This window comes from Mustela putorius, unplaced genomic scaffold (genome assembly GCF_011764305.1).
Source record: "Mustela putorius furo isolate JIRA1106 unplaced genomic scaffold, ASM1176430v1.1 tig00003909_pilon_pilon_pilon, whole genome shotgun sequence".
Classification (NCBI taxonomy): domain Eukaryota; kingdom Metazoa; phylum Chordata; class Mammalia; order Carnivora; family Mustelidae; genus Mustela; species Mustela putorius.
This window is the reverse complement of record NW_025422057.1, coordinates 24,424,976-24,446,067: the sequence shown is the minus strand read 5'-3', so window position 1 is coordinate 24,446,067 and position 21,092 is coordinate 24,424,976. Positions and strand designations below refer to the sequence as shown.

Here is a 21,092-nt window from a genome sequence, read left to right as displayed (position 1 = left end):
CATGTGGTAGGAAATATTATAATATTATAAACATTATTATCCTAACATGTGTACATATATACATGCATCAGGGGATGAACAAGATGTCTTGTCAGGGGCTTTTATTTTCCTTTGGTGAGGTCTTGTATTCATAGCTAATAATAGCACTCCCCGAATAGGAATGGTGTTTCACGTTGCAATACTCATTCCTCTCCCTGATCTTGTGCACAGGAAAAGAGTGAAAAGCTAGCGCTGGAAGAAACTGCCTATGAAGAAATCGAAAGGGATTTTCAGGATGTTCTCAGTGAACTTTCAGGGGACAAAAGTCTGGATAAATTTCGAATTGAATATGAGAAGCTTCATGCTGTCATGAAAAAGTCTTATGACAATGAAAAGCGTCTGATGGCCAAATGCAGAGAGCTAAACGCAGAGATTGTAGTTAATTCCGCGAAGGTCGCCACTGCCCTGAAGCTCTCCCAGGATGATCAGACCACCATTGCGTCCCTGAAAAAGGTTAGTGATCTTGTAGAAACGAGCTGAGGCTGAGCTGCCACAAACACATCCTATATTTAAAAACGTCTTTCTTTCCTTGTATTGGCAGCTCTAGGCTGGTAGTAAATGAGTTATTTAGTAAAAATTTACATGATTTATGTATTCATTAAGCCTAGGGAATAAAGTTCATTTTCAAAGGAAATAATTAGCCTGGGTGAATTTCTCGATGCAAAAATAATATAGAACCTTCCTGGCTTGGTTTCTAAGAAATACTGGGTTAGCAAAGAGAATTAGCGGGAAGTAAATGTAATATTAGGGAGCTCTGTATGTCTTGTTTGATATAAGTAGAGTAATTAGATATCTCATGATGATAGCTTGTTAAGGATTTTTTTTAAAGGGATGTTTTAATGTTTTTGCTTTTCTCACTGCTTTAGGAGAAATTACCTTGAGGATTCTTAGATAGTAATTTTTATGATCTTGCTTTTTCCTTGATCCTCCCCGGTCCTCATAATGGGAGACCAGGGAGTCAATCTGGGGGATGTTGAGGAACTATGCCTCCATTTTACCCTTTATTTTTTCACTCTCAAGTGTGTTACATTATTTTGAGAGTAAAATGTCAATGTTTCTTGTTGATCTCAGGATGATAAAAGGTTAAGAGATTTTAATTTATAATTAAATTATACACCCAAACCCTGGTGATGAGAAATAACTCATGAACCTTTTAGTTAAGTCCCTCGATATCATACAATGAAACATCACCCGATTTAAATGAATTTCTAAGACCAGTGCAAATTATGACATCTGTTTTCTTAGAAACGACCTTTTTAAAGTGCCATTTTCTCTCTATTGTCATTTTCTTCTTCTTTTTTAAAGATTGTATTCATTTATTCAACAGAGAGAGAGAGAGCGAGCATAAGCAGGGGGAGAAGCGGCAGAGGGAGAAACAAACTTGATCCCACAACCCTGACATCATGACCTGAGCCAAAGGCAGACTTTGACTCTGAGATCATGACCTGAACCGAAGGCAGACTTTAACCTTCTGAGCTACCCAGGCACCCCTTATTTTCTTCTTTTTTGCTGAAAAACCAGTAAGAATAGACTTTAATTCATCTTATGATGAGATAAAAGCCCCATTTTTTAATTGTAAATTAAAAAACTGGAAATGGAAGTCATGAACAGATAAAAGTATAATTGATGGTTGATGGGGACAAAACTTCATATAATCATAGTTTCATTTAAATATCCTTCATTTGTTTTGCTGAAAATAGTACATATGGTTGCTATTAAAAATACCCCGTAAGACTCCTCTCTCTAATGTGATAGCATGAATTTATAGAAATCCTCTCTTCCACTCATTTTATGCCTTGTCAACATGAAACTGGAATATTGTCACCTAGAGCTTATAGGTTCTTACGTGTATAAAGGACTCACATTCCACTGGACAAAATTTTGCAAGAAAATTGAGGGGCAGGGTAAAACTCAAGGCTGTTGCAACATTACTATACTTTGTTTGCTTATTTGAATGGCTGCAGTTCCCTTCTAAGTACTTATGTTAATATTCCACATTGCATTTCATAACAGTAAGATGCCCCAAACTGCATGAGTTGTTTCCACTCCACACAGGGTCATTGTTTTTCCCCTGTAAGCATTTGAAGAGAAGGCCTGGGTGTGGATTTGGAATGGGAATCACCAGGGCTGTTGTGTACAATTTCGTGACAGTGAAGACCACCTTCCTCTGAATTATTCTAAGGCTGACATTGCCATTCAGGACTGCTTACTTGGGACCTGAGATCAAAACAAGTTTTTAAAATTTGGAATCTAACAGGGGCTCCAAATTTAGGACTTGGATCCAGAGCCACTCCTAATTTTTTTTTGCTCCAAAAATATCTGGGCTTGGATAGCACATAAAATTTCATTTTTTTAAAAAAAGATTTTATTTATTTATTTGACATAGAGAGAGATCACAAATAGAGAGACAGGGGCTGGGGGCGGGGGAAGCAGGCTCCCTGCTGAGCAGAGAGCCCGATGCGGGGCTCGATCCCAGGACCCTGAGATCATGACCTGAGCCGAAGGCAGACGCTTAACCCACTGAGCCACCCAGGCACCCCTAAAATTTCATTTTTAATTTCGTAAACCTATCGTAACATATTTATTAGAAATATCCTCCTAGTCATAGCAGTCCTTGTAGGATATGAGCCAGGACTCCTCCTAAACCTGCTGTTCGGTATTGACTAGTTAATGTTGAGCAATTCAGTAAGTCAATATCAATGAAATGCATAATGTGTAATGTGAAATCCTCTTTTCCCATAAATGACTACTCTGTTGGAGTTGTTTTATTATTCTCTTTGCTCAGTGTATCTTGCATCTGGATCCTAGTTTGGTTTTTCTCACTGATGTCCTGTGACCCATATAGGAAATTGAAAAGGCCTGGAAGATGGTGGACTCGGCCTATGACAAAGAGCAGAAGGCAAAGGACACGATCCTTGCCCTGAAAGAGGAAATAGTGAACCTCACCAAACTAGTGGAGCAGGGGTCTGGACTGTCCATGGACCAGGATAGCAAGTAGGTGATGGCTTCTTGATGGATGTTGAACTTGCTCTTGTGGAGGCCCCCTTCTTCAGCAGCTGGCAGGGGGCTTGCAGAGTCATCTTGAATGTTCTTTGTGATATAAGAGTTTCCTGCTGTGGTGGTTTCCTGAAGATTGTTTTCCATCTAGGGCTTTTTTTGTTTGTTTGTTTGTTTTTATTGCTCCCTTTCTCCATACCCAAGAATCCTAATTTGTGGTTCCTTTAAACTTCTGGCTATGCAGACTTAAGTACTACAATTTCAAAATGAGTAAGTATTTTAGGTTTCATTCTTTCTTTTGAACTTGTGTGGAATGGTTGCTTTTCTGCTCTGATTTCCAGCTTCTTCCTCAAGCCCCCAACTCCCATGATTTGTCCCATCGCCATCTTTCCTACTTCTCAGGTTCTAGGCCACGCCTTTATTCCTTAAAGCTTCACCTTGTTGATTCTGTCTTCTAAGCATCACTTTTGTCTTTCCCTGCTCCCTAGTAGCAATGCTAATGCCTTGCTTTGGACCCCATTCTTTGCTGGATTTGGTGATGGAGGACTCAATGGTCTCCCTGCCTGTAAGGAGACATCTCCCCTCTGCACCATTTTCCACATATCAGATTCAGGTTGCTGAAACATGTACCTGTGTGCTTCTACTTCCAGCACATGTTCCAAACACCTTCAATATCTTCCCGTTCCCAAAGGATGCAGTCCAGTCTTGAACATGTCTTTCAGGGCCCTGCATAGATCTGCCCATCAGCCTTGCCACAGTCCTGTCCAGAAACACCATGCTTGCTTATGGCTCCACACCTTGAACATGGTGTTTTCTATGCCACAAATGGTTTTGCTTCCTTTTGCCACACCAGAAACAACCATGCACCCTTCAAGACCTACCTCAAACACCATCTTAATTTCATCACTCTCAGTATCTCTGTCTCAACCTTCTTCCCACTCCCAGAACCAATAACTAAGCACAAGAGTCACTGTGTTCTCTGGTGCCATAGAACCCAAACAACATCTATCTCAAGTATGGCACTGGTCACATTTTATTGAAATTATTTGTTGATATGCTTCGCTACCCATTAGGCTATGAACTCCTTGAAGGAAGATGCCTTTACCTTCCCTTTAGGAGGCTAGCACTGTGCAGGGCACGCCAAACCTTTCATTAATTAATGAGTCAGGGATGAGCACACCCACCTCCTTAGCCATTTTTAACCATATCTAACTGCTGCCTAGGTTTCTCATGCTTTCTAGGTGCATTTATCCAATGCTGAGAGATGGTTCTAAGTTGAGGCATTGGGGGGAGGGGACAGGAAAAACTAACAGAAGATGCAGTGTCCATAATAATGGGCTCTATTGTCTCATTAAAGAAGTCAAGCATTATCAGAGCAACTACTGAAGAGCAGTGTGAGGAAACTGATCAATTAGGGAGAGCAGTTTTGTTTTGTTTTAAAGATTATTTATTATTTATTTGAGAGAGAGAGAGAGAGCACAAATGGGCAGAGGGGCAGAAGGAGAGGCAGAGGAAGAAGTAGATTCCCCAGAGGTGTGGAACCTGATGCAGGGCTTGATCCCACCACTCCAAGATCATGATCTGAGCAGAAGTCAGATGCCTAACTGATGGAGCTACGGAGGCACCCCAGTTAGAGGGGGTATTAATGAGAATTGGAACACGGCGAGGAGGAGAACTGAAGAAACTATCCAGGCCAGAATTTCATCTTCAACAGTGCGCTTAGGTGTAACTGTCTTCATAGTAACCTTGGAATTCAAGGTTTTGTTTCTGGAGAAGAAGCTGAATGCAGTATTGAAGTCTTCTTCTTCTTTTTTTTCTTTTAAGATTTTATTTATTTATTTGACAGATAGGATCACAAGTAGGCAGAGAGGCAGGCAGAGACAGGGAGAGGAGGAAGCAGGCACCCCGCTGAGCGGAGAGCCCAATGTGGGGCTTGATCCCAGGACCCTGGGATCATGACTGGAGCTGAAGGCAGAGGCTTTAACCCACTGAGCCACCCAGGCGTCCCAATCCTGAAGCCTTCCTATTAAATAGTTATGTTCGATCAAAGTTATTGGTAAATAAACATTGTCAGATTGCTGTGCTTCCAATAGTCATTTGATGGCTAACAATGGGAAGTGCCTCAAGTTCAAGTTCTCTGCTTTCTTGGCTCTCACATAGCTGCCTTGCTCTAGACCTTAATTCCGCTGCACAAGTCAGATCAGACATAGTCTTTCTACTTTCAAAACACTAATTCTGTGGAAAATCATGCCAGATCATATGTAATGGTTTTTGAGATGTGGAAGTAACTTGTTTAGAGTTCAAATCAACAAATATGATCATATACTCTCTAAAAACCAGCATCATGAATGATTTTCCAAATTTTGTTCTTTGGAACATTTTATCTGGGTTGCATCCCTTTGGAAGAAATTAATCTCTGGTTGATGGATAGAAAACTGGCAATGTGTATTATTTGTTTATGTTTATGCTTCATTTTAGACGTTATGGCTGTGATCATAGCCCTCCACTGATATATTAACCAAATAATGTCTTCAATTAATACCTCCTTAGGGTCAATTATAAGAATTGATAATAGCAAGTAGTCTTGCTTTTCAGAGATTACCAGTTACCTGTGTCAATCGATTTTTCTGGACTTCTATAAATATGCCTATAAAACACATACACACACATATACACAGACACTATAATTATTTAAAGATCAGAAGAGGGATCATATTATATATATTATTATTGGAATTTCTTTTTCAGTTAACAGCTCACAAGCAGCTACCATGTCAATGGTCAGGGCATAGAGATCTTTCTCTTTCACACCTGAATAGTGTTAGTCCTTGACCTGGAGTCTTGCCTCTGAATACAAGCTCAGAAGGTGATAAGGAGGACTCCTGAGCAGGATGGCCTTTTAGTCTGACTCCTGTGTTCTTCTTTTTCTAGTATCCGAGATTTACTGAAGTTCAAAGAAGAAGTGACCAAGGAGCGAGACCAGCTCTTGTCAGAAGTGGTGAAATTACGAGAGTCCTTAGCTCAGACCACTGAACTGCAACAGGAAACAGAGCGAAGCAGAGAAGAGGCGGAGCAGACCATCAGTCAGGTCTGCTCTGCCATGGAGGGCAAGAGGAAAGATCGTTACCTTCCAGAAGTCTTTCCCATCTTGCTCCTCTTTTAGATTTACCCCCTGGTGTCCAAACAAAGCATCCACAGTTCTGCTTGTTTCTCTGGTTTGTTTTTGCAAGAGCAGTTTGACGTGCACATTTCTTCTCAACATTCTGTGTCTGAGAAGTCACTAAGACAGGGCACTGCTTACAATTTTGGTCTAAGAAGGTGTCCCTGGTAAAGGCCAGGATGCCCTTCCACCAGCTGGGAATGGTGGAAGTAGTTTCCTGAGCTCTTCTCCTTTGTAAGGACCCTTTCTGAACCCTTTTATATAAGTCCAGAAGTCAAATAGATGATTCACATGTGCAATCTCCAGGACAAAAACACGAAACTCCTTTGAGCATGAGATGACAGAAAGATTTTTCAGAGATTTTGGCCATCATGATAAAACTATAATGCTTTGTTTAGTAATATCCAGGACTCATGTGGGACAGAATTTTATATTTGGGGTAGCCGGTGACATTTTATTTAGATCCTATTGATAGAGAATTGGATGAATTCTTTCCATGCTTATCATCTCTAGAATTCTGGGCTTCCGTATTTAATTGGATTTTACACCATTCTTTGTGGATTCATTCCCACAATCTGGGTGGATGTTTGGTGTTAAGGCTCTGAAAAACAATACAGAATATTCTTACAAAGTTTAAACATTGGGGTTCAAAGATGACCATCCTACAGGGGAAAGGCTACTACAAGGTGACTGTCCTGAAAATATAAGATTTGAGAAAGGGAGAAGTCCTGGCTGGTTGAGACGTGTCCTGGCGTGGGCTTCATCTCTTTCCTCCCTACCCTTTCTGCACCCTTAGTTCCAGCAAGAAATCCAGCAACGTCAGAACGAAGCTTCACGGGAGTCTCGGAAGAAGGAAAAACTAGAGAAGGAGCTCAGGCAGGTCCAGATGGACATGGACACCAGGCAGACAGAAATTAAGGCCCTCCAGCAGTACGTGCAGAAGAGCAAGGAGGAGCTTCAGAAGCTGGAGCAGCAGCTGAAGGAGCAGAAGGTGTGCTGGGTGTGGGCTGCACTGCGGTCCCCGCAAAAACAAGGAGGGTGCCTTTGGAGCTCTTTGAATTTTCTTTGGAAAGCAGCAAACTCTCTTCACGAGAGATGTGGGTAACACAATGCTTAGCTTTGCCTTGCTCTTTGAACAATTCGGTTAAGTAGACATGACCGCCTTTTCTTTTCTTTTTTATTTTTCAGCTCCAACGTGTTAATTTCATTTGAACTTTCTATTGATGTGTATAATAAACACATAGGAAAGCATGTAAGTCACAATTACATGCACATACATGTTCTCCCTCTCTCCCTGTCCCACTCTGTCTCTAAAATAAATACATAAATCCAAATAAAACAAGTACAAAATACAGCTGGATGAATTTTCTCCATTTCAACACATCTTGATCACTTGCACCCAATCGAAGAAACAGTACCCCGGATGTCCCCTTGGGGCCCCTCCCAGCCATTCTCTTTCCCAGAGTTCACCTCTGTTCTGGATTCTTAGCTATTTAGTTTTGTCTGCTTTTGTAATTTACAAAAATCCAGTCATAAAGGGTGTACTCTTTTGTGTTTAATGTCTTTGGCTCAGTATTTTGTTTATGGGATTCATTTGTGTTGCCACCTAGTGATAGGGGGACACTGTCCTTCGGTAGCCACTAGCTACATGCAGTGATTTAAATTTAAGTTAGTTAAAATTAAATACAATGAAAACCTTAAGTCCTCAGTTGCTCTAGTGCCCTTTCAGGTGCTCACTAGCCTCAAGGACTGGTAGGTAGCCCATAAGACAGCACAGCTAGAGAACATTCATTGTCATGCAGAAAGTTCTGTTGGACGGAGCTCAATAGGCCAGTCACACTCACGGTATTCATTGTGTGACCATTACATGATTTATTTATTTATTTATTTATTTATTTATTTATTTATTTAAGACGTTATTCATTTATTTGACAGATAGAGATCACAAGTAGGCAGAGAGGTAGGCAGAGAAAGAGAGAGAGAGAGGAGGAAGCAGGCTCCCCGCCAAGCAGAGAGCCCGATGCGGGACTTGATCACAGGACCCTGAGATCATGACCCAAGCTGAAGGCAGAGGCTTAATCCACTGAGCCACTCAGGCACCCCATATGATTAATTTTTAATAGGCTTATTTTTAAATCTCAAGTTTAGAGAGTCATATTCAATCTTTATGCATTTTAAATATGGTACTATTTTTAACATTTCTCCTGTGATAGCAGTTTAAGGTAACTCAAATAATTTTAATTCTTGTCTGTCTTTTTTCATTTTTTTAAAAAAAGATTTACGTACTTATTTTAGAGATGGAGTGGGACAGGGAGAGAGAGAGAACGTGTGTGTGCAAGCTGGGGAAGGGGGGAGGGAGAGAGAGAGAAGCAGGCTCCCTGCTGAGCCCAGAGCCCTGGGCTGCCAAGCCTGAGGCAGGGCTTGATCCCACAACTCTTGAGATTGTGTCCTGAACCAAAATTAAGAGATACCCAACCGACTGAACGAAGCAGGCCCCCTTTTTCTCTCATTTCTTAAAGAAGCAATTCATGTAGTTGAAAAAAGTCATTCCTTGAAAATATTTTCTCTTAGGAAGGTTCCAAAGAATTGACAAGCCATACAGCATTTTGCCACTTAAAAAAATAGATATTAGAACACACTTCTTTTCCAATGGCCTCATTAATTTCGTTAAAGCCAGACATCAGATAGGTACTTTATAACGTGCAAGTATCCACCAGAAAAACGTGAGACATCGTGGAGCATGGAATATGAGAGGATTTTAATATCATGATCAAACTACAGTGCTTCGTTTAGCAATATCCAGGGCTCATGTAAAAGACAATTTCTTTTTGGCAAGGCTGGCTATATTTTATTTAGTCCCTATTGATGGGAAATTGGTTGGATTCTTCCCATGTTTAACTTCTGCTTACATCAGGTTATATTTTGGAATAATTGTCTAAACCATCTTCTCTCTTTTCCCTTCAGCATATTTGCTATCCCTCTGTCCTCTCACTAGTCTGCCAATAGAAATGATTCCCCCCACCCTCAATATATTCCTTTTTTTAAAAAAATAAAACTGTGTCTGCTCAGGATAGTCAAGGTAGGGAAGAGGAAACCTGACTGACCCTGAAGTCAGGCAGACAGAAATCACGGCTCTGCTCTTGCATGGTTTTGACTTCAGTTGGATTTAAGGGGAATTGTCTCTGTGTTGGGGCCTGTGAATTTCTGCTCATGAAAATGTGGTAGGCATGTTAATGCAGGATTTGCTTCTGAAGATGTAGCATCCCAGCCCCACAGCTGATAAAACCCGTTTGAATCTCTAGCTCATTTGCAATGATTATAGCAATTGTTGCGTATGTGAAGCTTGCCAAACGGCAAACAGGCATTAAAATATTTATCCGCCACCTGTGAACAAGACTTCCCAAGGCTCTCCGGAAAAAAATTATGCTCTCTGTGTTATTCATTAGAAGGCTTCGTTTTCCTCAGCCATCTAACGTTTGTCATATTTGAGTGCATTAGTGCTTTCACCGGGGATAAAGAACAATTTCTACAAAGACAAAGAAAGTGTGCTTGCTGTGACTGTCCCAGGAGGTTGGTGGGGGTCTCCTGTGTGCATATGCAGATATTGTAATCAGATTAAAAAGCATTAACCGGCTCGTTCTGCGCCTTTCAGATATTGAATGAAAGAGCTGCAAAGGAACTGGAGCAGTTTCAGATGAGAAATTCTAAACTTCAGCAAGAGAATGAACAACACAGTTTGGTTTGCGAGCAGCTATCCCAGGAAAACCAACAGAAGTCTTTGGAGCTCAAAGTAAATACCAAGTGACTTATCTGTTCCCCAGCACGTGTTCCTTCATTCGCTATCACTATAGGTTTGCCTTTGTGGCTGGAGCCCTTGGTTAGGTAACCTGTACTAGCCTCAATATGTCAGAGGCAGGCACAAGCTTTCAGTGGTGGCTTTCTGCCTGGAAGGAGATACTTTGATGACTTCCATTTTTCTAAGACCATAAACCTGAATGTTGATCATATGATTATGCCAAGTGTTTTCAAAAATGAGCTCAGATGCTCATCTCTGTAACTTAGCCTTGGCAGTAAGTAGTTGCCCTCAGCTAGAAACCATTTACGTGGGTGAGTAGCAAAGAGGTCAGGTTATATTTTACGATTTGTCCGGAGAAGGTGGAATGGGAGCCGTCGGGAATGGATTTGGCACTTATGTGTGTCTCCTTCCAGGAGTGTGGAACCATGATTCTTACTTTTGTCCTGCAAATTTCAAGACAGTCTCCATTCTTCTCCCAGGACTCAATGAAGTGACCAATCAAGAATGATACATGGATTTGATCAATGAATCATAACAATTTTTGCATCACAGGCCCTTTTGACAGTCTGCTGACAGCATGCACATGCACACACACACGCACACACACACTTATGCATACATCTTGCATCTTGTTTTGAATGCTGTCTCAGGTTTCCAGGACTTTTCCGACTTCTAACCACGGGGTCTGGATTAATAACTACTGAGTTAGAACATTCTAATGTTCTAATTGGAAAGGGCCTTAGTTCAGCTAATTTAGACCATGTAAATCTGAGACAGAGGAGCATTTAAAGCAGTCCAGAATGGTTTGCTTTGAAACCATTCTTTATGAGAAAGCTGTAAATGGAAGCAGAAATGAAATGGCTACTTAAGGAAAAATAATATATTAGCCCCTAAGGTGAAATTAAAGTAAAAATACTTATGCCATTAATTCTCTTCTTTGATAACAAGAATGGGGGCACCTTGAAAGATGGAGTATTGTTGTTATCAGATTCTGAACTTACAGAATTCTATTTCCAGCAAGAATCTGAGAATAACATGCCCAGCTCAGTGCAATTTCTTCCTTGGCAAGAGCTGGGGATAATTGCTAATGTTTATTTGAGGAAGAATCACCCGTTGCTTTTCTGGTAATTTCTAAAAATGGCAAAATTTTTAAAAATGAACTTAAATTTAAAGAAGTCACAAAACTCAAAATCCATTGATGAAAATCTAGTGCTTTCTTTTGCTAGAAGAATTATTTTGGTACTTTTCACCATTATGTAGACTTGCCTGTTTGTGTTGCCCTGTCCGTTTATCTTTAGGTACACCCACAGACCTACATCTGTTGAGGAGGGAGGGCCCTTCCACTAGTGTATGTTATTGTCCTATACTGGCCACGTGGGTTCACAAGGATATTTAAATACGTTATAATATGTTAGTAATCTTCTGAGAGAGATCAGTCTGCGAGTCCATAAAAATTGTCCATCAAATACAGCATTTGTACACAAAATTCACACATTTATGATACATACAACTCAGCATTCTTATCCTGTTGGATTCAACAACTCAGTGGTGCCTTGAGCCATCAGGTCTGATCAGTCTTTTCATTATTTTTTTGCTTACATTGCCAACTATTTTATTTAGAGAATAGTTTTTCAATTTCTCTCAAGACCAAACAGTGTGTGTGTGTTTTTTTAACCCGTAGAGCAACCTTGCACTGACACGGGAACAATTTCGTTTTATTGGTTCTGAATTTACCATCGTGAAATCACTGGTCCTTTATTTACTGAGTGTTCCCGGTTAATGCTGTCTCATTAATTACAGGCCAAAGAGGAGGAAGTCCATCAGATGCGGGTTGACATTGGGAAGCTCAACAAAATCAGAGAACAAATCCATAAGAAACTGCACCAGATTGAAGATCAAAAGTTAGAAGTGGAACAGCACAGGGAAACTCTAAAAAATCAGATCTTGGGATTAGAGAGAGGTAAACCAAGAACGATTTTGCGCTTTGTTTTATTCCTTTGTAAACATTTCATTGATGGCTGATGGCATTTGGTGACCAAGGGCTCTATGCATACAGACACAAACCATGCCAAATATAATCAGTAAAACAGCTTTCCAGCTGGTGAGCAGCCAATATGCTGGGGACATCGTTTTGAATATCTTTAACTTTTTTACATTAAAAAATTCCTTAACAGGCTATATTGGTACAATGTAAATCCAGCCAAGAGTATTGCTCTGTACTTGTCACTGGAATAAATAACATCTGTACTCATAGTTCTTGGTTCTCCATGACCTCCTGCTTTAGCTCCTTTTCTCATGGAAGATAGGGGATAGATTAAAACAAATGTCTCCCACTAGCAATATTTGGAACAATATTGTACCAAGAATCTAGAAGGCTCCTAACTTCTTTCCTCTGTTAGTACTTTACCATGTGGTAAACACTTGTTTAACCGGCTATCACATTTCCCTGTGCAGGAATAATTTAAGTGCCATGGAAGGCCATTATAGTCAGAAAAATCATAAAGGATAGAAACTATAGGGTCATGTCTAACTGGGTTCGGATCCCGCCTTTGTCGTATTTACTCTTGGGGAATGAGATGGACTAATATCCATAAAGCATTTGGAGATAGTACTTAACACATTGAAAGTGCTTACTAACTGGCATCAGTTATTCTCCAGGTATATTACTATTAATATAAGTAGTAAGATAAAATGTCATCTCATTCTGAAAAAGAATAGAATTGAAAATAGGATTTACTAGTCGAATTTGGTGTGGGAGAAACTGCTCCAGACTTGAAGACAGGGGATCTGGGTTTGAATTTAACTACACCAGAGTATGTGAGGCAGGAACACGTCATTGAACTTATGTGGGCTACCGTGAGTTGTAAGTCACTGGCTGAGGCAACACAGATCAAACATAAACATATACACTGCTTCACTAAAAGTTAGGTAAAACCTAGATCTCTAAGTAAGGTTTTCAGAAATCCACTTGATCCTAAACAACATATGTTTGAAGTGTGTGGGTCCACTTATATGTGGATTTTTAAAAATAAATACAGTACAATATAAACGTATTTTCTTTGTATTCTTAATGCATTTTCTTTTCTCTAGCTTACTTTATTGTAAGAATATAGTATGAAATACGTATAACATACAGAAGATGTGTTAATTGACTGTTTCTGTTATCAGTAAGGCTTCTGGTCAGCAGTAGGCTATTGGTAGTTAAGTTTTGGGGGAGTCAGAGTTTTATGTGGATTTCAGCTTCATGGGGGATGGGCATCCCTAACTCCAGTGTTGTTCAACAGTCAACTGTATTTGTTTTGTAAGACTTTGAAAAGTACAGATATTTTTCCTTCTCAGACATGAGGAAATAATCTTTTATGGAGGTACAGTTGTGGCTTATCTTGACAATTCGTCCATTCATTCCCTCAATAGATTGGGTGCCTACTATGTGCAGGCAGTAAGGTTGGCATTAGGTACGTGAAGGTCTCTGCCCTCAGAATGCTGGTGGTCTTGCATGAAGTTTACGATCTAATGTCTTCAGTGACAGGAAGAGAAACGGAATTACTAGACCATATTTTGTGACTGGCTTAGTGACTTACAAAACATTCCCACATTTACATTTCTATATTTTTGCTTGCAATAGTTCTACGTTTTGGAAAAAAATTATTCATTCTGTGTTGGACCCAATCCTTCATCCTTAAATCATGTTCAGAGAAATCATCATGCTCTCTCCTATGGTTATTTTATAGATTTTTTTTAAAAGATTTTATTTATTTATTTGACAGAGAGAGATCACAAGTAGGCAGAGAGGCAGGCAGAGAGAGAGGAAGGGAAGCAGGCTCCCTGCTGAGCAGAGAGCCCAATGCGGGGGGGGGGGGGGGCGGGCGATCCCAGGACCCTGGGATCACGACCAGCTGAAGGCAGAGGCTTAACCCACTGAGCCACCCAGGTGCCCCTATTTTATAGATCTTGTTAACATTATTATTTCTTCTTAGGGAACTCTTTCTTTTAATGTGCCTGATCAAAGAGTGGCATTTCAGCCCTTACATCTCCAAGTTCCTGAACTCAGTCTGGTCCAATGCTGAGGGAGGGGTTGTGGGAGCTTAATGCCTGGAAAGCCTCCATTTATGGGAAAACACTGACCCCCACCCCTTTCTTCTCCAGACCAGTCCAGAGGATTCCTTCCATTGACTGTCATTCTTAAGAATTTAACTAGTTCCAAGAATTTAGGGTAAACTTTCCTTGGACAAAATAGTTAGGAGCTCAAGTCCTCCATGTGTTACTATTTTCTGTCACAAAACCCAAGAAACTAACTGATAAATTGCCGGAATTAATGAGAGTTCACTGGGGTGGCAGGTTATAAAATAAATATATACATATCTTTTGTGCTTCCTTTTGTACAAAGAACCGGTTAGAATATATGATGGAAAAACCCCTTTTCACAATAGCAACTAAAGTAATAAAATATCTATAAATAAAGTTACCGGGATACCTGCAAGACATGTATATAAAACATGCTACAGAATTCTATTGAGGGGTATAAAGGAAGACTTGAAAAATGGAGAGATACACAGACTTCCTGGATGAGAAAGCACAATATGATAAATATATAAATCTACCTAAATTAACCTATACATTTAATATTTCCAATAAAAATTTCAGTAAGTTATATTGTTGGGACTTGAAAACTAATTCCAGAGATCCTCCAGAAGAATAAACAGGTGACAGTAGCTATAAAATTCTGGAAAAGAGGAGTGATAAGGGAGCATTTGCCTCACTAAGCATTTAATATTATAAAGCTTCAGTAATCAGGGGCACCTGGGTGGCTCAGTGGGTTAAAGCTTCTGTCTTCAGCTCAGGTCATGATCCCAGGGTCCTGGGATGGAGCCCCGCATTGCATCGGGCTCTTTGCTCAGCGGGGAGCCTGCTTCCTCCTCTCTCTCTGCCTGCCTCTCTGCCTACTTGTGATCTCTGTCAAATAAATAAAAAAAATCTTAAAAAAAAAAAAAAGCTTCAGTAATCAAAGACTGTGGTGAAAATGCCTGATAAACAGGTCAGTGGAAGAAATTGGAACAGCCACAAAAAGACCCAAGGTTAGCATCAAGATAAAGGTGTTTCACACCAGCGTGCAGTAGGGATTCTTAAGATGGTAGTATGACGATAAGTTACTTTTGGGGGAAAAAAAAGTTAATACCTACAATGTGGAAACCAGAAAGCCAAGATCGAGAAAATTTAATGAAATAAAAGCTGAGGGTTTTTTTTTTTAATATATCAAAGTTTCTCTATATAAAGACAAATTGATGAAAACATTGCCAAAGAGTTAGTATTTTTGTTATATATAAAGAGTTCTTACAAATCCACAAAGGGGATAAACAATTTGTAAGAAAAATGGACATAGGGAAAGTGTGGGCAATTTTAAAAACAGAAATACAAATATATGGTCATTAAACATGAAAAAGTAATAATATTACTACTAATCAAAGAAATGTAAATTAAATACAGAGATAGGGTTTTAATAATCTATTGGATTGTTAAAGAGATCGAAGAGCATGATAATACCCAGTAGTGATTTGGGTGTGGATTTAAACTGCTATTAGTTTTCTGGAAAGAAATTTGGCAGTAGGAGAGAAATGCCTTTTTTTTTTTTTTTTTTTAAATCGCCTTCGATCCAGGACTTCCTCTTCTAGAGTAACAAATGAACAAGAACTTTCACAGAATTATGGCTTATAATTGCAAATAAATAAGTAAAATGGAAGCAATTTAAATGTTAAGGTGGGGGATTGGCTAAATAAATTATGCATTTTCGTATAGTGAAATATCATGGGGCCATTAAAATTCTGTTGTAGATGCACATTTATAATATAGAGAGGCATTTATTTTATGTTAGTTAATTATAAAAGCAAGCTACGAAACAGTATGTGTTATATAATTCACTTTTGGTATATATATATGAATGTGTATATATCTGTATTTTTATGCACACACACATTTGCATAGGAAAAAGTCTGGAAAGACATATCAAAATCTTAAGTAGATTCTGGTTGACTTGAATTTTTTTCCCTTTTGCTTATTTGGATGCCTCATTTGTTTCTGTATTCATAATTACTTGTATAATTAAAAAGATTTAAAAAGAGCAAGGACTTTTGGAGTCAGAGAAACCATGCTCTCAGCCTCAGCCCTTCTTGGTTGCAGATGGGTAGCATGTGTCTCAACCCCGCTGAGACTCAGTTTCCCTGTGTTCAGTGGGACGGGAGACCTCCTGTACTGAGCTATAATGAAGATCATGGAACACTCAATAAACAGGAATTTTATAGCTGCAGATAAACCTGTAAAGCAGTTTCTCTATTGCATTGGCTTTGGCCTTGACAGATTCTTTCTTGGGTCGGCTCCATATTTCTTCTTCTTCTCCTTGGTCATTTAGAGGTGGAGGCTTCAAAGAAACAAGCAGAACTTGATAAGAAAGCGATGGATGAGCTTCTGAGAGAAAGGGACATACTAAATAAGGTACGTATGTTCCCATAGTACCGGTAAATAAATGTCCTCCTTTAATGCTATGATATCTGCCTCTAACCGGTTGTGCAGGGGAAAGAAAACTCTGAAGCGAACAAAAGTAGATTAGAAATAAATAATCGTGCTCCGTTTTCTTCCAAGCTGCCAGGCACAGTCCACCATTCATGGGCTGAGAACTGAAACTGCGTTATTACCTGTGAGCACAAAGGGATGTGGGGGGAATTATCATATAAACGAGCAGGGGATTTAAGAGCGTTTTGTGGATTTTGATTTTATTGCTGGTGTATTATTTGGCATCCTAAGCAGTTGATCAAAATTTCTGAATTTAATATCTATAATCTGCAATTTTGCTAATCCAGAAGATACAAGTGAGCGCTGATACAATATTACCTTCGAGGAATTTGGTGTAAGAAAGCCCGGTTGATGCCATAAAACTTCCCTCCATCTCTTGGGGACTGTTGTAGGTTTTTATTTTTGTTTTCAGCCCTTTCATCTCCTTGTTCCTGAGCTCAGTCTGGTCCAAAGCTGAGGGAGGGGTTTCAGGAGCTTGAGGCCTGGAAAGCCTCTATTTATGGGAGGATCCTGAACCCTCTCTTCTCCAAACCAGCCCAGAGGATTCCTTCCATTGATTGTCACCCTTCGAGTTCCAAGAATTTAGGGTAAACTTTCCTGCTCAGGGATTTTCTCCAGGGAGGAAAAAAAATCAAAGGGCCAGATGAAGAGTGAGAAGGCTCCTTCCAGAACAGTCTATGGCTTTTAGCCAAGACAGTCATCTCATCAAGTAGAAATAGCCTATATTTTTTTACTCCAACTTTCATTATTTCTTTAGGCTTTGCAGAATCGAACAAATATTGACAAAATAGACCACTCTGGAAGCTTGAAGAAGACTATTTAAGGATCCTGGGAAATAATAGGAGATTACCTATCTTTACATGCTGAGCGCTCCTTAGAAAACCATTGTTTTTTTGCATAATCCTGAAAACTATTCCTTTATTTAATAAATTTGCACATGCAAACAATGTTGTTGGATTTAGAATTTTATTTTATTTTATTTTTTAAAAAGATTTTATTTATTTATTTGACAGAGAGAGATCACAAGTAGACAGAGAGGCAGGCAGAGAGAGAAAGAGAGGAGGAAGCAGGCCCCCTGCTGAGCAGAGAGCCCGATGCGGGGCTCGATCCCAGGACCCTGAGATCATGACCTGAGCCGAAGGCAGCAGCTTAATCCACTGAGCCACCCAGGCGCCCCGGATTTAGAATTTTAAATGTATTTTTAAGACATGCCTTTAACCTGTTTATATTTTATGAATACTGGTGGCCAACCAATAGATTTTCTGCCATAATAGGACACATAGCACAACATTAATTTCACTTTTATTTGTTTGATTTGACTAACATCAGTTCCTCTTCCAAAACAGGATATAGTTTTTTCTTTTCTGGCTAGTATGCCTCCTTTCTTAGTGCTTTGCCCAGCCAGCGTCTGACCCTCTGCAGGTACGCAACCCACCATCACTAATAATACAGTCTTGCCCCACTGACTGGAAATACCCCATACCCCCTTCATTAAATGAATAGTGACATGGTTTTGACAGGCAGCAATGTTAACACATTCTCATTCTTTCAGTGTCATGTTAAAATGGCTTTGTCTTTTATAGAGTGGATGTTGAATTCAATACTTGAAAATCAAGTTGACCTTTTCTATTTTCTGCTTCATCACCCATCTGAGGTATAGTGTGTTTATATTCCAGTGGTTTTCAGACCTGGCTGGGGGTCTGTGTTGCTTAGAGATTTGGGAAGGGACAACAAGGAGCCTTGTGGTACCCGAGGATACATCTGGGCCTCGGGAACTGATAGGAAACTGACCTGACATTCTTGGGATACACAGAAAGCCCTCTCTCACCACCACTGGATTTCCTGCTGAGTTTTTGCTTTCGTTCTTCTCTTTTGGGGAAGAATGCCTCCCAGTTTCCTGGTCTGTTTGGCAAAAAAAAAAGATGACTATCACCACCAGCTCCCAAGTTTACGTCCTCTATTGAGTTGCAGAAAATTAAAGGCCCTATTTCAAAAGTTGCAGGTCCATTCACCTGCGGCCAGAGAACCGAACCCTCCTGGATGAGCTTGCCTGCCACAGCAGCACTCCTCTGTTGACTCCTTGTTTTCGGGGCACAGGCTGGCTTCCGGGGCAGCCAAACTTGGAATTTCCATTGCAGCAGCAGAAATCACTCATGCAGCACTAAAAAAAAAAAAAAAAAATGTTGGCACCTGGGTCCCCTCCCAAATCCACTGAACTGGAATCTCTAGAGATGGGGCACAGGCATCTGTATTCTTTAAGAAACTGGGCTCGTTGGTGTGTTATTATGGTAAAATAAACACAAGACGGAATTTATCCTGAGTGACCATGAGTACATTGACGGTGTCATGTAACTGTCACCAAACTTAGCTGCAGAACACTTCCTTCGTTCCAGAAGGAACCCGTGTACCTGCAAAGCAGTTATTCCCCCCACATGCCCCACTACCCGCCCCCGGCCCCCCCGCCCCAGCCAAGGACCACGAATCTGCCTTCTTCCTCTGTGGATCTGACTCTTTTGGATATTTATAGAACTGGAATCCCGTTATGCATGAACCTTTTATGTGTGGCCTCTTCCACTCAGAATAATGATTCTAGGCTTCAGCCCTGCTGTACCCTGTATCAGGACTTCGTTCTTTTTTGTGGCTGATGAATGTTCGCCTGTGTGGATGTACCACATTTTGACGACCTGTTCATCAGCTGATCGACTTTTGGGTTGTTTGCCCGTTTTGGCTCTTGTGACTGGTGCTGTTGTGAGCATTCGTATACTGATTCTTGTTTGATCACCTGTTTCCAGTGCTTCTGGGTTAGGTACCCTGGAGTGAGATTTTGGATCATATGTTAATTCTAGATAGTTACATTTTTAACGAGTTGGTTTTATTTTACTTTGTAGTCAAAGCCCTGTTAGGTGAGTAGGTTCCGTTGTTCTAGGCTCCCAGGAACAAGACTAGACCTGGGATGGAGGTTATCTTTGGGGTCAGCTGGACCTGGACTCAAATCCTGGCTCTGCCACTGCCCTGTTGATTGAACTTGTAAGCAAGCACCTTAACTTCAGAGTATCAGTTTCCCACCCTTAAAATGGGAGCAAGATAGTGCTTACTTCCTTGGGATGTTGTGGTCACGTAATGTACCTATGCATGTGTTTGCCTTGTGCAAAATTAACAGATTAAGCTCTAAATAAGCTGTAGAGAATATGATTATCTTTATTTATCCAAAAAACTATGTGTCTAATTATTTTAGGGATGAAACGGGGTAGATTTATCCAGAAATCCCCACACATTTTAAGTAGCGTGACTGCTCTGTTGTCCTTATTTTTAGAATATGCTTAAGGCGGTCAGTGCGACCCAGAAGCAGATAGACCTGGTAAAGCTCCATGAGCAAGCCAAGAGGAACCTGGAGGAAGAAATCCAGAACTACAAAGATGAGGCTCAGAAGCAGAGAAAGATCATCTTTCAGCTGGAAAAGGAGCGAGATCGGTACATCAATGAAGCCAGTGAGCTTACCCAAAAGGTAAGAGCACTCCTTGATGATGTGAGTGGAGACCTTCTCTCTGAAGGTCACACACTGTAGCAAAGAGGATTGCTTCAGATCTGAGCTGGTGGTTTGCATGAGAATTTAAGAGGAACAATGTTGATGGAAGAAAAGCTGTCCTGGGGCTGATCTGGGTCAGACTATGAAACAGACAAGGTCAATGCTTTGAGGGTCTCCATTTCCCCTTCGAGGCCCCTCCCCTGTTGCCCTGCTGTGCAATTTCCCTGTGTTGGACGCTTGGGTTCGGGGTGGTGGGGTGCTGTCAGCATCCCCATCTCTGTACCCTTTGTTCTCACCCCCCACGTCTATTCCTGAAACCCTTGTCCCCTCAGACTGAGGATTCCAGTCCTCAGGAGAAAGGCTTCTAATTAAATGACTTCAAATTAAGATGTGAGTGACTCCTGGCATCAGGTAAATAGTCACACATTCTAAGGGCATTTTTAAAAAAATTATTATTATTATTATTTTTAAAAAGATTTTATTTATTTATTTGACAGACAGAGATCACAAGTAGGCAGAGAGGTAGGCAGAGAGAGAGGAGGAAGCAAGCTCCCTGCTAAGCAGAGAGCCTGATGTGGAGCTTGATCCCAGGACCCCATGGAATCATGACCTGAGCTGAAGGCAGAGGCTTTAACCCACTGAGCCACCCAGGTGCTCCTCTAAGGGCATTTTTATTTCCCAACTGTTGGGAACCTGGAAACCTCACCAGTGGTAGAAATTCACACGTTGAGCAGCTAAGTCCCAGATCTCTACTTCCTGTAAACTGCGGAGAAGGGAGAGTGCTCATGGCAGTGTCTTGAAAACGACTTCAGGGATTTCAGATCTGCTTTAACCCATTGTCTTAGCACATGGCCAGCATTCAGCATGAGTGGTTAGACTCGACCGCCTTCAGTGTATTCCCAGATGGCGTAGAACAGGGGGTTTCATGATGTCAGGAGGCAGTGTTGGGGAATGAAGGAACATTTTAAGTATGAGGCTAAGAAGAGGGTTCGGGGGGGGGGGGGGAGATT

General features: G+C 40.6%; 1 protein-coding gene across 4 annotated transcripts in view; it reads left to right on the top strand.

The window, feature by feature from the left end:
• CFAP58 (cilia and flagella associated protein 58) overlaps positions 1 to 21,092 on the top strand; it is a 121,324-nt gene that overhangs the window by 29,137 nt on the left and 71,095 nt on the right. For all 4 annotated transcript variants that reach the window (XM_013054570.2, XM_013054569.2, XM_045068984.1 and 1 more), the window contains 8 exons: positions 211 to 492; positions 2,885 to 3,033; positions 5,968 to 6,124; positions 6,993 to 7,187; positions 9,849 to 9,986; positions 11,793 to 11,952; positions 16,396 to 16,478; positions 19,870 to 20,061. In XM_013054570.2, the coding sequence (XP_012910024.1) occupies positions 349 to 492; positions 2,885 to 3,033; positions 5,968 to 6,124; positions 6,993 to 7,187; positions 9,849 to 9,986; positions 11,793 to 11,952; positions 16,396 to 16,478; positions 19,870 to 20,061 (1,218 nt within the window). In that variant the 5' untranslated portion in view covers positions 211 to 348. The remainder of the gene's footprint in view (positions 1 to 210; positions 493 to 2,884; positions 3,034 to 5,967; positions 6,125 to 6,992; positions 7,188 to 9,848; positions 9,987 to 11,792; positions 11,953 to 16,395; positions 16,479 to 19,869; positions 20,062 to 21,092) is intronic.